General features: G+C 30.6%; 1 protein-coding gene across 5 annotated transcripts in view; it reads left to right on the top strand.

Moving 5' to 3' along the window:
- Lar (tyrosine-protein phosphatase Lar) overlaps positions 1-16374 on the top strand; it is a 1580452-nt gene that overhangs the window by 920938 nt on the left and 643140 nt on the right. For 4 of the 5 annotated variants that reach the window (XM_076407753.1, XM_076407754.1, XM_076407756.1 and 1 more), the window contains one exon: positions 1175-1263. In XM_076407753.1, coding sequence (XP_076263868.1) covers positions 1191-1263 — 73 coding nt within the window. In that variant the 5' untranslated portion in view covers positions 1175-1190. Of the gene's footprint in view, positions 1-1174; positions 1268-16374 lie in introns of all 5 variants that reach the window. The other variant, XM_076407755.1, reaches the window with a different exon arrangement.

The following is a 16374-nucleotide window of genomic DNA, read 5'->3' as shown; positions in this document are numbered from 1 at the left end:
GGCAAATAATAACACAATAAATTGTGGGAGATAAGAGATATTGGTTTAGTTGTCTAATAATAAATGGCGAATCATAATTCAACAAATTATGAAAAATCTGAGAAATTAATAAAAAATTGCTATGAGATTTTTATATTCCAAGTACATGGAACTTTGATAGCGCTTCTTGGCAGATTACTAACAACAAGCGAACATGTTAGGATAAAACTACGAACTCTGCATGCCAATTACGATTAAAATTTGTTCATGCCCATTTTTTGCGCGAAAAAATGTATCCATTACCTTAACATCTCCGAGCCGTTTCGTGTTCCTTTCCGTAGACTCTGGACGCACACCAATCGGTTCGACAAACAAAAAACTTTCCCGGCCCGATCCGCAAAAGTCACGGCAACAGACAGAACCCCGGCACTGTCTCGCGCAGCGCTCCGAATCAGACTCGAAGGCCTTCGGCGTCGCTGTGGTAGTAGTGGACACGCTACTGGCGCGAACCGCACGCTCTCTCGCTCGACGAATCGCTCACCAAAGCACGCGTACAATGTGAAAGAGCACAACGTCGTTTACGAGTACGAACACTACGGATAGTGATGTGCGCGTCATATTCTTCCAAAGTCTAGTGTTCCATAGTCGAAGAGGAAATAAATCGTGATCGGTTTGAATGCGGAGCCCATCGTCCATATCTCACTACAACCGATATCGTTGTATTCCTACCATGATCGCTGAAACTAGTTCAGTATAACGTCAGTAACAGTAGCAGTGTTAGAAACCACAATAAAATCGATGGAGATCCTGGAGCTGTTTGGTGTTAGCTCAGGCATCAACTATAATGGAACCCCACAATAACATAATCTCGAATCGTCCGAAAAAGAGGCAGCACTGTGTTCGGAGGCCTGGGTGTGATCTTCGCCAACTGTGATTCTCTGTAGTGTATTTAAAAATCGTTTCGAATTACCGAACATTCCATAAGAAAATTCAGTGTTTTTATATAAATGTTTTAAAATAAATTTTACGATAGATAATACGTATAGTTAAAAATTTAAGTGTACCTGTGATATCCTCAAACTTAGTTAGGGTTTATATCCATCGTCAATCATTAACGGATACATCTCTATCCATCTGTAGTCGTCAGGAGCTTTTGGTATAGTTATAATTTTGTTGTTTCTCTTCCATTCAACAGGTAATCAACCGCAGCAATGATGAATTATCCCAGCGGTCAGTTTTTGACCTTTCTGGTCCTTCTCGTGTTGGGACAGGTCTGCAGTAATGGTAAGTGTCAGTTTTTCGTTTTATTTTGTCGGCTGGATATTGGCTTTAACTATGTGAAAAATCGACCTCCTAGCGTAGTGTACCAAATGTGTTAACATATAATTTTTCATCGATGTATTATGTAACGTAATGTCTACCTATTCACGTAATATATTCCATAAAAAATAGTTGCCATATAATATATATCGATGCCATATAATAATTATTTTTAAAAAGCATTGCAGTAGTGACATAAAATGCTAATCATATCGTTGTATATTATGAGAAATCTTACTCATTCCTTAATAAAATACTAAAGGATTTATTTATAAGTATATGCTGGTGAAGATAATATTTTTTACTTATTTGAAGAATACCGTCAATTACCTAATTTTGATTTTACTTTATACAAGCTTTGTGAAATGTTTACTTTGTTATACAATAAAAATTTACGAAAGATATATGTATAAAGTATTAATTTTTTTCATAAACATAAAATTTCATTCCTATATAACCAAACCTTAAAAACTCTGTGGAAATAAATAATTTATGAAATCTGCTGTTTTTTTTATCTTTCTAAGGAATAATATAAATGTTTAAAATTAGTAGTATAAACAAATTATTTTAAATTGTACATATTATCTATTATCCTACTTTATGTTAATTTTTACTGACTAGGATTTTATTTTTGACTGATTTTATAAGTTGTTTTATAAATAATGTTAAAGTTAACTTTTTGTCCATTAATACAATAATATGTATATTTCCTCTATATTAATAGTAGTTTATTTATGGCTATCTCTATATATACTATCTCTGTATTTCTTATGAATTTTTATAGGTGCGTGCTATCTATTTCGCTTTCCCTAATATCGAAATCTATTTATATAAATTTTAACTCCGGTATTTCGATTTTAATATATTTTCACATTGTCACATGCAAGTATAGTCATCCGTTTCCCCCTTTTTAATTTAAATAGATCTTGTTCCAACCGAAACCGTATTTTTACGAATGTGTGTTTTTTCCTTTATCGGGCAAACTCTCGCTGCCGCATCAATCACACCTAATTCAATGTAAATATTCATTTTCTTAACATCCTCCTGCGAAATGTAAGCGAGAGTGGAGGGTCAAAACTGGCTTGTTTGATTAATGATCGGTTGTTTAGAAGGAATATTTTCTTTTTATTTATATTCATTAGTTATTTGTCATTGACATATACATTATATCTGTGATTTTTTTCACTTATTGTGCTCAATTATAATTAATTAATATTTATTTTCGAAATAAGAAGTAACAGTCCTGGTTTTTTGATTGTTATATTCTTCCCTTAATATATTTAAAAATGTTTGACCTGATCTGTTGAGTTTTTTTATTATTTCAACTCTCAATAAATGATAATCTAGCGGGGGCCGTGTAATTTTCATTATGGCAATGTTAAAGTTCCTTTTTGAATGGGTTTTCGAAGCTATTTCTTCACATATGTTTATGTCTTCTTAACTTAGTCTTCTATTTTAACTTAGTATATAGTTATAATTTGATACATGCTATTTACCCATCACTTCGACAAGACTAATAATAGTTCGAATCTTCATATTTTCCTTATCTGTATGATCATTTTGAACTGTTCTTTGTGTTTTGTGTTGATTTAACAACTTAAAGGTTATATCCAAACATAAAATATATCGATTTATAGTGTAAAAACGTTGATTATATTACATTATCTATTTATTATTTATTATTATTAGATTATATTATTACTGGTGCGAGAAGTATACAGATATGTAGAAGAATCAAATATATTTCAGTCTGGCATTCTATTTATGGGAGAATTCTGCTTCGATGTGCTCTGTTTATTGTTTTTAGTTACCAGCTTTGCTCTTCATTTTATGGGCTATTGTGTTTTGAGATAATGTTTATTTCCTTGCCATGAGTATAAAATGAGCATTATCTACTTTTAAGGTGGTTGTTCGTACATAGTCACCTACAGCTAACCTTCTTCACATATGCTTTCTCCCCAAGCTTTCTCGTATATGCTATTGAACAACAAGAGAATTGTTTATAGATTAATTTTGGTTCATTCAAAAGTATCCGTCGAAGAAACTTTTTAACCATAATAAGGGAGAACGTCACATCTTATGAATGTACTTTCATATACATGGGCTCGAAGAAAAAGAGTCTTGTCATTACTTTAATAATCTTCCAGCCTCTGTACTCAACTCAGCATCAAAATGTCAACTCAGCCCTGCTCTTGTTGTCGCAGGGGTTCACCAAATCTCACCACTGTTACTATTTTTTATTTCTCTATTGGACTACTATTGGAAGAAAAGAAAGTGACGAGTGTGCTCACTGTTCATTTAAAAACATTCTGAAGGATTACATTCTGAATATATTTCACACAAATTTGTCAAATTCTATAATACAATTTTCTCTAGTTATCCTATATTAATTATATTCTCATTTTTAGTTGTTTCTGCTCTTATCTTTATGTAATGTTTTGGTAATTATCAGCATTGGACTATAAACACACAACAAGAAAGAGAGTTTCATTCAGGCATCGTCACTTTCACTATCCGAATCAGTTCAAATCATTTACCAAATTATTTATTTTTAATCTATCAAACACTTGTTCACCATTCCACCATTTATCATTTTCTTCTTCCTCCTGCCTGATGGAATTCATGATATTCAAGCCGAAGGTGTTATTGTCGACAATGCTTCTTTCCACAGAGTATGCTTTTTCAAGCTTGTTTCTATTATAGCTAATTACATAAAACAAAAACATTTAGTATATATTTCCCGAATAACCAAACACTAATTCAGCTCCAGGAATAAATCCCGGTAATAATGTATCTGCAATGAATTATTAAAATATATTATGACTGACCTAACCTAATAAGATGTTATTCTAACTTTTACGTTTTTCTATTAACTATTGTTGTCTTTACATTCTTCTTTTTGGCGAAGAGTGACCCAGTGTTCCATTTCCAAATATTCAAGTCTCATCTAAATACATAAATTGAAATTATAAATCTTCCTTAATTTTATTATATACTTTTAAAAAAATATGTTATAGGTCTTAAAACTTTATTACACCTCTTCGTGGGTTATGTTTCCTAACAGTGCATTAAGGGATAACTTACATCATTCAAAGAGATTCATATACCTAAGTTTTCTATGGATACTTTATAGACTAACAGTTTTCTCTGAATTAATTATGCTAAATTATGTTTATATCGAAAAAAACTACTCACTGTTTTTATACATTTCATAGATTTGATCTCGAATACAGCTAACATCAAGGTAATTTTAATTTATTACCCGATCTCTATTGTACCTCTCTTTGTATTCAGCTTCTCTCAGTGCTTATATTAATACTAGGTACAGCTGCAACTTGCTATAAAAATTTTTCAACAAAACTGCAACAACTTGATATTTTATAGTGTCAATACTTTCCTTTTTAATGCATTTTTCTAGCAAGAAGGATCTCCATTATCTCGTTAATGCTGAAAGTAACTGATTAGAGATACAATCAGTTCCTGACTCAGGCATTTAGTGACTTGAGCATTTTTAACCAGGTTAATAAACATATAAACAGTTATAAATTTACCAAAACAAGCGACAAAATAACGTTTGTCCGTTTATAAATTCTAATCGTTATCATTAATGTTTTGAATAATTATGGAGACATATGACAACAGTGTCGACTAGTACCAACTAGGTCCAATTTTATAGGCTGATTCAGATAGCCTTAGGTCTTTTTTTTAACTAGAGTAATGCTAATTAGTAAAATGAGAATGAAAAATCAGCTCCGAGTGGGGATGCAGAAAAAATATAGATATATCGATATATCGAGATTTTTTTAAAAAATTATCTATATTTTTGGGCGATATTTTTCGATATTTTTTCAGAATAAATTAAATACAAATTGGTAAATTGGTAGTACCTAAATTTAAAGGCATATCAAGAGATATAAAAAAGATATATATATATATATATATATATATATATATATATATATATATATATATATATATATATATAATTATTAGGCTAATACTTCACTATTTTTATGTTTTATTAAGAATATCAATATATTTTTTTGTAAAATATCGATATTTTTTATACTTATTGCAAAAAAAATATTGATATTTTTTTCCTCCGATGTATCGATATATCGATATTTTTTTCGGTGGCCAACACCCCTAGCTCCGAGTTTAAAACGAATTTTACGTTTTTCAAACTGAATTTGGGAGAATATGCGACATCACTATATATTACATTATCTATGTTATTACTGATGCAAGAAGTATATACATTTACATTGAAGAATCGAATATTTTTCAGTTTAACATTTTTCTTATTTTTATAAAAATTATGAACGTTATGCTGGTTGAGAGAAGTAATTTATATTAGCACATGTTGAAAGCACTGACGTACACACGTAAAGGGATGTAGGGTCGATTTTTCAGATTGTTTTTAAGACCAATTCCAACCGCACTATGTCAAGTCGCATGTCTGACCGCAATTTCGGTCAGAGCGAAATGCACTCGAGATACCACCGATGACGGTCAATTAGGGCCTGATTCCGGCCGATGGCAACCGATGGCGGACGAAAACATAAATTTTTCGCGGTAGAGGCGCTGTAGCGACACGCCAAACCGCTGTTGGGAGTATTTTCGAATTTATGCGTTTCTTTATCACCGATTCCATTCCGGCGTTATCACCGAATCGAATTTTGGAGTCGTTTTTAACGATGACAACTTTTCCGTGTTCCCTCTCGATGTTCGACATTGTTTTTTATAGGCACGATTAATAACCGTTGATGTCAGAGACCGAAATGTTTCAATTCAATTATACCTTTTTAATCTACCTTTAAGTATCTTTTTATTGGTACAAATTGTAATAAATGTCCCACTTTATTAAATCAATCTAAATTGAGACTAGGTATTAGTTATAAACGATGTTTCAACAAAAGCAAACTAATTAGCTTAACACTGAAATTATCACTAGAATACTTAAATATATATACACAGCATTATTTCTTATTTCCTACTAAAATTGCTTAGCTTGATATATTGTCTCTTATAATTACTACTTTTTGCGCCAAATTATTCTGGATTTTCTTATATTGACGCTTTTCGTATTATTACCTTATTATTTTACACTTTTATCTTTCTTTCGTTATTTCTGGATAGACTCTATATATAAATTAATTCCATAAATTAGGACATTCTCTGTATTCTTAGGTCTTTCTTCTGTTATTTTTGACCTTCTATATGTTTTTTCTTACTTGGAGTCTATATTTGGAAATTTTCTCTTAATTTTTTTCTGGGTTATTATTCACTGCTTCATTTTCAGAAATGTATACACGGCATTATATTTTGTTAACACATCTTTTTCAACATTTTGACTGTTTACATAATTCTCCTTATCGTATTCTTCTTGTAGGTCTGAAATGTTGAAGTATTTCCTACTTATTTTATTTAAAATATCAGAAAAATACCGTTTAGATATCCTTTCTGTATTTTGTTTTTTCACTTATTTGTCTCAATATAATTATAAAATCCCCAATTTTTCTTGTTTTTCTGAATGCAAAATTTTATTTTTCGGTAAAGTATTATATTCTTTTATATTTAGCTAACTAACTAAAATGATAACATTTGATTGATTATTATTCATAAACATGAACTTTTGTTGAATCATCGTCAAATTAAAGTAAAACTTCAGCCACATTATTCAGTTAACTTGTATTTTTTAAAATTGAAGAGAATTAAAATATAAAAATACAAGGTACCTTATGATATTGGCTAATTTCTTGGTACTGCTATAGTTATAAGGAGTTATTGTATTATTGTAAGATATTGTCTATTGATACTGTTTTTGTTAGTTATTCTGATTGAAAACTGACATTAAAAAAGATATATGAAATTATAAATGAAAATTTAATTGATACATTGAGGTGGTGATGTTTGGTGATGGTGTTTAAAAATATGTGATGCAGGAGTATTGCTAAAATAGCAATTAAACCATAGGATTGTTATAATATTACAGGTGAGTCGAGTAATTATTGTAGATTGTACTGTTATATTATTTTATCATATTAATATGTATCTTTCTTAACATCTGAAGACTATTAATATGCTTGTTTTCGGATAAATTTTGGCAAATAAAACTCTAGGAATGATTAGTAGTTTATTCAAGCTACTTATATTCAACGTTCTATTTATCAGTAATCAATAATCAATATTCTAATAATTAATTACATATTTTTTTAAATATGCGTAATTTTGAATCGCGAAAGACGAATATAAAAATGAAAAGAGGTATTAGGTGCCAACAACTACATTGCAATTATAAATGGATTTTTAATAGTTTTTTTAGAATACATATACATGCTATATTTTTTATATATCAGCAGTTCTGTTTTTTACAATGATTTAAATATTACTGAATTCGGCTTACTTTAGTCCAAGTACATACGTGCTTATATCCTGTTTTCATTTTTGTTACACAGTGTTAAGGGACAATAGAAGTCGTCTACGTGACTGACTGAAAATTTATAGTCTTCTTCATGATATTCAATCTTGGACCGTCTGGAAAATCTTATGTAGGTAAAGGAAGAATACTTACACATTGCATAATTGATGTAGGTAATATAAATGTTATTATTTTTTCCTTTTGGATTTTCAACTTTTTTGTTTATTAATATTACAGTAACAGAGCGATGTTTATAATTTATATTTCATCTTATTATTGAACAATTTAAATATGAGGAAATGGCAATTCTTCTCATCACATAAGATTTATAATGTTCCTAAATTAACATTGGGGATATGTCGATATTTATATATCCATAAATTCCCAGGTAACAGGTAAAATGTCAATTGCTTCTTTAGCAGGTAAAATCTGCTTTAAATCATCTGACAACGTCAATAAATGTGCTTTGCGAAGGTCGAGAATATTCGTCCTTTAACGAAAAAAAAATCAATGGAGATTTTTCTTTGAAGATTTTAGCAAGCGAGCCTGAAAGAAAAATTAGATCGAAAGTAGAGATACCGAGTGCTTATGGAATACTTCTCTTTCCGAGAGATTTTTTATTCTTTATTGAAAGCAAGGGACTGTTAATATGCGAGATGTCTGTTTTCAGTTCTTTTTTCTGTTGTTCAGTTTGAGGGAATATTATATTTTTTGATGAATGTGTAATTTTTGAACTTAACAGCTTTAACTAATATTAATAATCAAAATTAAAAGTTAATTTAGTGCTCATAATTTATTTCAAATTAAATTATTATTTTTAGATTGCATACATTAAGCTATTTACGGGAGTTATTGCTTTCATATGCTCTGTTTATTATTTTTTGTTATTAGATCTGCTCTTCAACTTACAAGCACTGGCGTTGTTTCAAGTATTGTTTAAGTTCTTGACTATACTCATAAATAAATAACCGATATAATATAAATGAGTATTATCTAATTCTAAAATGGTTCTTCTAACATAAGTAGTGTTCTACAGCTAAACTTCTTCACACATGGCCTGGACTTATATATGCTATTGACTCGTATAAATTATTGACCAGAAAAACAGTTCTTTATTTTTTGACAAAATCTATTTCTAATAGAATTTACAGCCTCCTTAAATATTTATTGTTATATGTTAAAGAGTTATATGTTAAAGTTTTAAGATAAAATTAATTTTGAATCACATTTTATCATTAGCGGCTTGGTTAGCGCAGTGGTAAAGGCGACACGACGGTCTTCCTACTGTTGCCATAGTCGCGGGTTCGAATCTTGCTAGGGAATGGTCGTAAATTTATGTTTGTAATTGTTCTAGGCTAGAGTGATCCGACAAGGAAAATGATCCCAGTCACGCTAGTAACCAGGCTGAGTAAGACCGGATATCTTCCGGGATGATTTCTAAGTTGGTCACTCGCCAGTCGGTACTCGTAGGCCGACGACCGTGGTTCGGAGCTCACGTTAAACTGTATGTCCAAACCAAACCATCGTTGGTAAAATGGAGACTTTAAAATATATTTTTTTAAATATCATTATTTGCACGTATTTTTTTTTAATTTAGTGATATTTTTTTTTTAAATAAAATTTTAAATAATTTAGATTATTCATTTTCAATTATATTTATATTACAATTTTCAATATTTAGTTTTTTTCTCCATTAAATTCAATTTTACTCATTTGCAATTTTCAAAATTGGTTTTAACTTATATATATATATATATATATATATATATATATATATATATATATATATATATATATATATATATATATATGTGTACTAATTTATTTTTTGAATATTAATATATTATTTTAAAGTTAACATTTATCAACAAAACAGGCTTTAGGAACGGGAGCTCTATGATATATATACGGATCCGAAATAATATTTATATTGTCAAATATTGGACATAAAATATATTTATATATAAAAGGCCTGTTATTATTGTATACATTTCGAATAGTTATCAATACGCCATTTGTCTCCACATATTCACGTTATATGGTTCAATAAATAATGTCGATGTATTATACTTTTGCTAATAATTTTTAAAATCAATTTCGATTTATATATCTTGGTTATTTGATGGTGGATTTGTGATTTTTTATATTGAATATTTATATTCAGTGGCAAAAGTATTTTTATGAACATATATTAATTCAACAATGTTTCATTTATTTCGATTTAAACGACGTTTTCTAATCCATAAACACGCGGGAATTGAAGAAAATTAACTCGAAAAAGGCGAAAATGAATATAAGTAAAATTTATTGGTTCATAAATTGCGGTATATTAGACGCAAAGCGAGATTTTAATAACCTCTAACTGATAGTTTATGACTTTTAGAGTTTGTATTTGCATATTCAATTTTACTAATATAATTTTCTCATATACTTTATTATGACGTAATTCAATTTTAAAATATTTTTTTCTTTATATCCGGCGGACTTGACAGTTAGTTATGTAAAATAGATGTAATTATAAAGCAAATTAGATTACTTAATAGCATTTAGATATGGTAGATTTTTCAATGTTAGCGTTTAAACTTTAATATGCTTTAATAAGTTTTGATATGTGTCGAGATGAATAACCATGTAGGAATGTTCGTCTGGTCGGTTGGAATGTGTGGCTGTCGATGCGATCGTTGGTCCGAACACTCACTACTAATTTGTGGAAGGAATTCGCACGGGCACTGAAAACACTGGTTGAATAAAAACTTGTTTATTTCGATACTGAATGATACATATGTTACGTTATGTAAAGAAAGTACGGTAGCGCTGTGGAAGTGGTACTGTTATAAAAGGGTAGAGAAAAGACAGGAGAGCGAAGCGTTTTCGTGGTGGTCTTTAACAGCTGGGAACCACAACCACATGGTACGAATCCACCTGCGTTGCCAATCTTTGAACTCGATGTAGGTAAATATGTGGTGGCCCAAAGGGTCGTAGCGGTCGCTACACACAGTTTTAATTCAACTTACACTTTGTTGGATCTATCGAGGGACAGACTATTGCTAATCACTTGATGTTTTAATCGAAAGAGAAGCTTATAAAATAAATGTTTGTCTCCTACTACCGCAGATTCGTAAATTATAATTTAATATTCTTCAGGTTACTTGTGCGCTTGCCCGCCACTTTCTCTTTGATAGTCTCCTAAACTGCAATGTTTTTATCCGAATGTTGTAGATGCATCTGGAGTGGCTATCTATGGTTCGATGTTCTCAATATTCAAGAATCCACGATTTAATAATTGAGCTACTTCAATTCGCTTTCGGTAACTGTAAATCCCGACTAGCTTGTTCTTATTTTCGAGTAAACTACTTCAACAGGTATTTCCACCTATTAAGAATTTTCATATTCTAGTCATTCATTTCTACGGGTAATTTGACCAATGTCAGTCCCTCTGTGGTGATAGCACAATACAAATGAACATGTTTTTGCACAACTTGTTTGTACAATATTTGTAGAAAATGAAATAATGTTATGAGTTCTAATCTCAATTGAGTTTTTGCTAATATTGAGCGTTTCTTTAAAGATCACATAATATTTGTCGTGATATGAGTTATTGTTGTATTTATTGCTTGATGTACTTTTACTTTATTTAGTTGTTAATAATGCATATCTTCATATACCTAACATAAGCCTCAATTCATATTTTTTTTTAATAATATACTGTAAAGATTGTAGGTAATTTACATTAACATACCAATTTTTGAATTATTTTTGTTTTTTTCACTATTAACAATTAATTTTTCACCAATTGATCAAAGATACTCCATATATTTTTGCTCTACAATTTTCATTATGAATTTTATTTATAAGGACCTCATGTCTTTGAGGGATCACCTTCTTATAAACACAAGTGTATATCAAAAATGTTCAGTTTCATTCTATCGCTTTAAACTGACAACTATAATTCGCAGTACCTAAAATTAAGAAAAGAACTAGCCTTATAATATATTCGAGCATTAATAATATCTTTAGTATTCATCTATCTTGATTATGTATTCTTATCAATTAGACAGTATTAGTATAAATGTAAATTTCTATGTCCGACAAAAAGGACCTTGAAATATTAATAGTTTTTTGCTAGCTTATATTTTATTCTTTTTGAGCTTTGTGATAAATGAACATCATTTGCAGGAATTTTCTTTAATTCGAAGACATCAGTCGATGATGAGTATCGATTACTTGTAAAAGTTTATGTCAAGGTTGATTTAAATGAGATATATTATGGACACGAAAAATTAATATTTCTTCGATGACAAGAAACATAGCTCACAATTGAAAGTGTACGAAGGTTCAGAATGGATAAAAGGTAGGACGCATAGCCCTACCTTCTCTATTCGTAGGACTTAAAATTAACACAAATCTGATTGGTTTTGGTATACCTTCAAAATATGAAGCTTTGAGGGTATTGTTGGCTAGGTGAATGAAGGTAACATGAAATGAAATACTGATATTTATTGACGCTGTTTAAATATTAAGCATTATAATAGATAAAACGGAGCGGCTCAGTTTTACCTGAAAACGAGGCTTGGGCAGTCAATGTTCACTGACTGGATGATTTAAAGCACTCTTGAATAATATCCCAGATCAATATCTTACTGTTGCTGGAACTTCATGATTGTTTACTGGACGTCACTGCTGACGCCCTACATGTATTCAACATCTGTGATAACATTTTCTCGTTGTTTTGCAGGTCGCTATTGTATGATGTAAAATTTGACATGCCTCAAAGTCGCTACAAAGCAGTGACTAACTATATGCCGATGCTAATCCGTAATAATTATATGCTGCCAGAAAGCTGGAAAACTGTAACAACAGGCAGTTCAACAATATTTTGAGTTAAAGACAATATTCCTTTTTTTGACAATAAATGCTCTATTTTTTATTTAAATAAATTAATTGAACATTTGATGATGTTCCATAGAACAGTATTATTGATGTTATGATATTTAGAAAATATATAATTTAATAACTACGTAATTCTGATATCCAAATATGTTATATATAACAACTGTAACAACTGGCAGTTCAACAATGTTTTGAGTTGAGTTAATGACAATATTCTTTTATTTGACAATAAATGCTCTATTTTTTATTTAAATAAATTAACTGAACATTTGATGATGTTCCATAGAACCAAATTATTGATATTATGTTATTTAGAAAATATTTAATTTAATTACTACGTAATTCTGATATCCAAATATGTTAGATACAGCTATCATAAACTGCAGCTCTTTGACATCCGACAGATGAAATATGAAGACCTTTTCCTACCCTCCCAGCAAATTAAATTGCAATTCGTCTCTAACGTACGCCTGGTACATTTTAGCAAACAATATTCTATAATATATATTACCGTAAATTAAATTGTGGGAGTTAGTGGAACGATCGATTGTCGCGTAAAATATTCACATTAAGTAGTAATTAAAGGAAAACAGAGCGTACCAACTCATTTTATAGTATTAATAAGTAATAAATTGCGCTCATTACGTCGAATTTTCCGGTTCAGACGATTTCGTAGCGGGTGCGAAATAGTGTTTTCGTGTTTGTTGATATTAAAAGTGAATATTTCTTCTATATTACGCTATTATAATAATTTATTTTGTTTTAGAAACGTCGCAGGTACCTTGGGCATTGAGTTTTCGCCTGATCTACTTTTTTTTCTATTTATTTCGATAAAAAACTAATTACCTTATTACCTTACTAATAATTTTGTTTCAACATATATATTTTAGGACCTTTTTTATTTCACTTGAATAGCTCCAACAACACTCGGAATCGTCAAGTTGTTTTCAATTTCAATTGTTTTTAATTTAGTGACAGTAAATGCGGTACCTACATAACAGGTCAATTGAAAAGTCCCCGCCCTACTGTGAATTTTTGTTTTCACTGACTTGTGACACGGTGCATTGTCTTGGTGAAGGAGTACTTTCTTTTTCTTCACATGCGGCCTTTTTTCGGCGATTTGGTCCTTGTTGATCGCTGTTGATAGTACTTCCTTTTCCAAGGTAGTCAATGAAAATTATTCCATGCTCATCCCAAAATATAGATGTGATAACCTTACCAGCCGACTGTTGCGTTTTCCCACGCTTTGGAGCGGGTTCATCGTGTGCAGTTTCACTTCGGAGTGAAATAATGGAGCCATGTTTCATCCATTGTCACATATTAAAGTAAAAACAGGGGTTTATTACGCTTGATCATCTTCAAAAACTGCTACGAATCATCAACTCGTCGTTGTTTTTGGTCAAAGGTGAGCTCGCGCGGTACCCACTTTGCACAGAGCTTCCTATACCCAAATATTCGTTGATATCTTTAGAGTGCTTGCTATTTCATTCAATTTCAATTTACTATTCAATTATTTATTTTGTGGATATTTTAAATATTTTCGTCGGTAAGAACCTCTTTAGGGCGTCCACTGCGTTCACCGTTTTCTGTGCTCGTTTCACCACGTCTAGACTTAGCATACCAATCCTTGATGGTTGATTTTCCTGAGGCAGTGTCCGGAAACTCGGCATCAAGCTAAGTTTTTGTTTCACGTGTATTTTTTCTCTTCCAAACGCAATATTTTATCAATACACGAAATTCCTTTTTATCCATTTTTTCACATTAACAAAGGTTGCTTCATTCAGAATGCTATAATTTTCAAACTAATTATGCGACAGCTGTCAAATTTATATACGCATCTTTTGAGGGTTAGGACTAACTAAAAAACATATGGATTTAGTTCTAGTAGCACCATTTATGTGTCAGGTCGGGAACTTTTCAATCGACCTGTTACACCTGACTAAGTTTTTGTATAAAATTGTAAACACTATCTCGTGACGTATTATGTTCAGTATCACCTGTATTCTCATTTATTGTTTTCAGAAGAGCAAAACTTCATTGAATATTCTTACTAATTGTTAGGATGGTATGGAATTTTGAACTCGTATCCTTTGAATATTGGTATTTTATTGTCAAGTAATCATGAATATCAATAGCAGAGATAGAATATTTGATTTGAAGACATATTCTGTATGATTTTATAAAGAAAAATAAAATTGAAATATCAAAATAGAAGGTACTATAGAAAGATTTTCAAAACAGCAAAAGTTCATTGAATATTCTTACTAATTGTTGGGATGATATGAAATCTCGTATCCTTTGAGTATTAGTATTTTATTGTCAAGAAATCATGAATATCAGTAGGGTATATAGAATATTTGATTTGAAGACATATTCTGTTTGATTTTATAAAGAAAAATAAAATGGAAATAACAAAATAGAAGGCACTATAGAAATTTGAATATGAAAAATATGAATGTGTAGACTCTCCTTCTTATCAGCATACATATAATAAGGGTGGATTTGGAACATGGGTATATCCCAATCACGTTATTGAAGAGACCATCCATTACATTTGCTAAATAAATAAAATAAGAATACCAATAGTAATACCAATATTGCTTTAAATTTCAAGAATATTGCCATTCTAATCTAACTGTTAAATCATTTTTACCAAATTTAAACAAATCATACTTGTGATCTTATACTTCTAATAAACTAAAACGTTTCTGTTGTTTAAACTAGTGTTTATCTGGACTGAGCTTACTGCTTAGCATGGGCTCCAAACGACGGTCCTCAGCATTAATCCTATTCACTGGCGAATGACCAATTTTGAGATCATTCCAGAAGTCATCCGGTCTTTTCAAACTTTGTTACCGGGGTAACTGGAATCATTTTCCTAGTTGGATTTTGCGTTCTTACCTTATGGAGAACCACAACTATAAACAATAATAAACATATATTTACAACTATGCGTGAGCATGATTGGAACTCAAGACTATCGCAACAGTAGGGGGACCGTCCTGTCGTCTTGACCACTGCACCAATCAGATATTTCGAATGTTGACACATGATGCGAACCATTTTGAAATTGTTTCACTCTCAATATATGTAAAATTGATCGTATATGGCTTTTTGTTAATTGTTGTTAACTCATTGTAAAAAAATTAAACTTTGTACTAGTTTTTAGACATAATGAACATTGTTTTTAAAAATATTAATATTAAGAAAAGAAAAGGTGATGATATAATAATATTTATCTTATATATTTGAAATCATCTCCTTTTACCCCTGGTGTGCTATATATTATAACTACAGTATATATAAGGCAAAAAGGCACCTGATATAGATGACATTTCACCTGGATTATTGAAAGAACTGCCACAAAAAGCAATCAACATGTTAACATATATATTTAATTTAATAATGTTTAAGGCTGAAGCATGTCCCGGAATGCTTTAAGGTGGCACAAATAATTATGCTCAAAAAACCTGACAAACCTGCAGAACAAGTCGAATCTTACAGGCCTATTACTACCTGCAATATCAAAGCTATTTGAGAAACTGATATTTAAACGTGTTAAACATTTCGTTACCAAGTTAACAGTACCAGATTTCCATTTCCTTTGCTGACGGCACAATTATTATGGCAAAAGATATATCTCTGCCTAGGACAATAGAAAAAGTGCAAGTAGCAGTCAACAAAATCTACAAATGGACGAAAGATTGGAAAATTCAACTTAATAGCTCCAAATCTGTCCACGTTAATTTTGCATTAAGGCAAAA

This window comes from Rhynchophorus ferrugineus, unplaced genomic scaffold (assembly GCF_030347505.1).
Source record: "Rhynchophorus ferrugineus isolate W39M unplaced genomic scaffold, kcgeb_rfMv2 rfM6, whole genome shotgun sequence".
Lineage (NCBI taxonomy): Eukaryota > Metazoa > Arthropoda > Insecta > Coleoptera > Curculionidae > Rhynchophorus > Rhynchophorus ferrugineus.
Note: the sequence above shows the minus strand (reverse complement) of the source record. Positions and strands in the feature narration are given on the sequence as shown.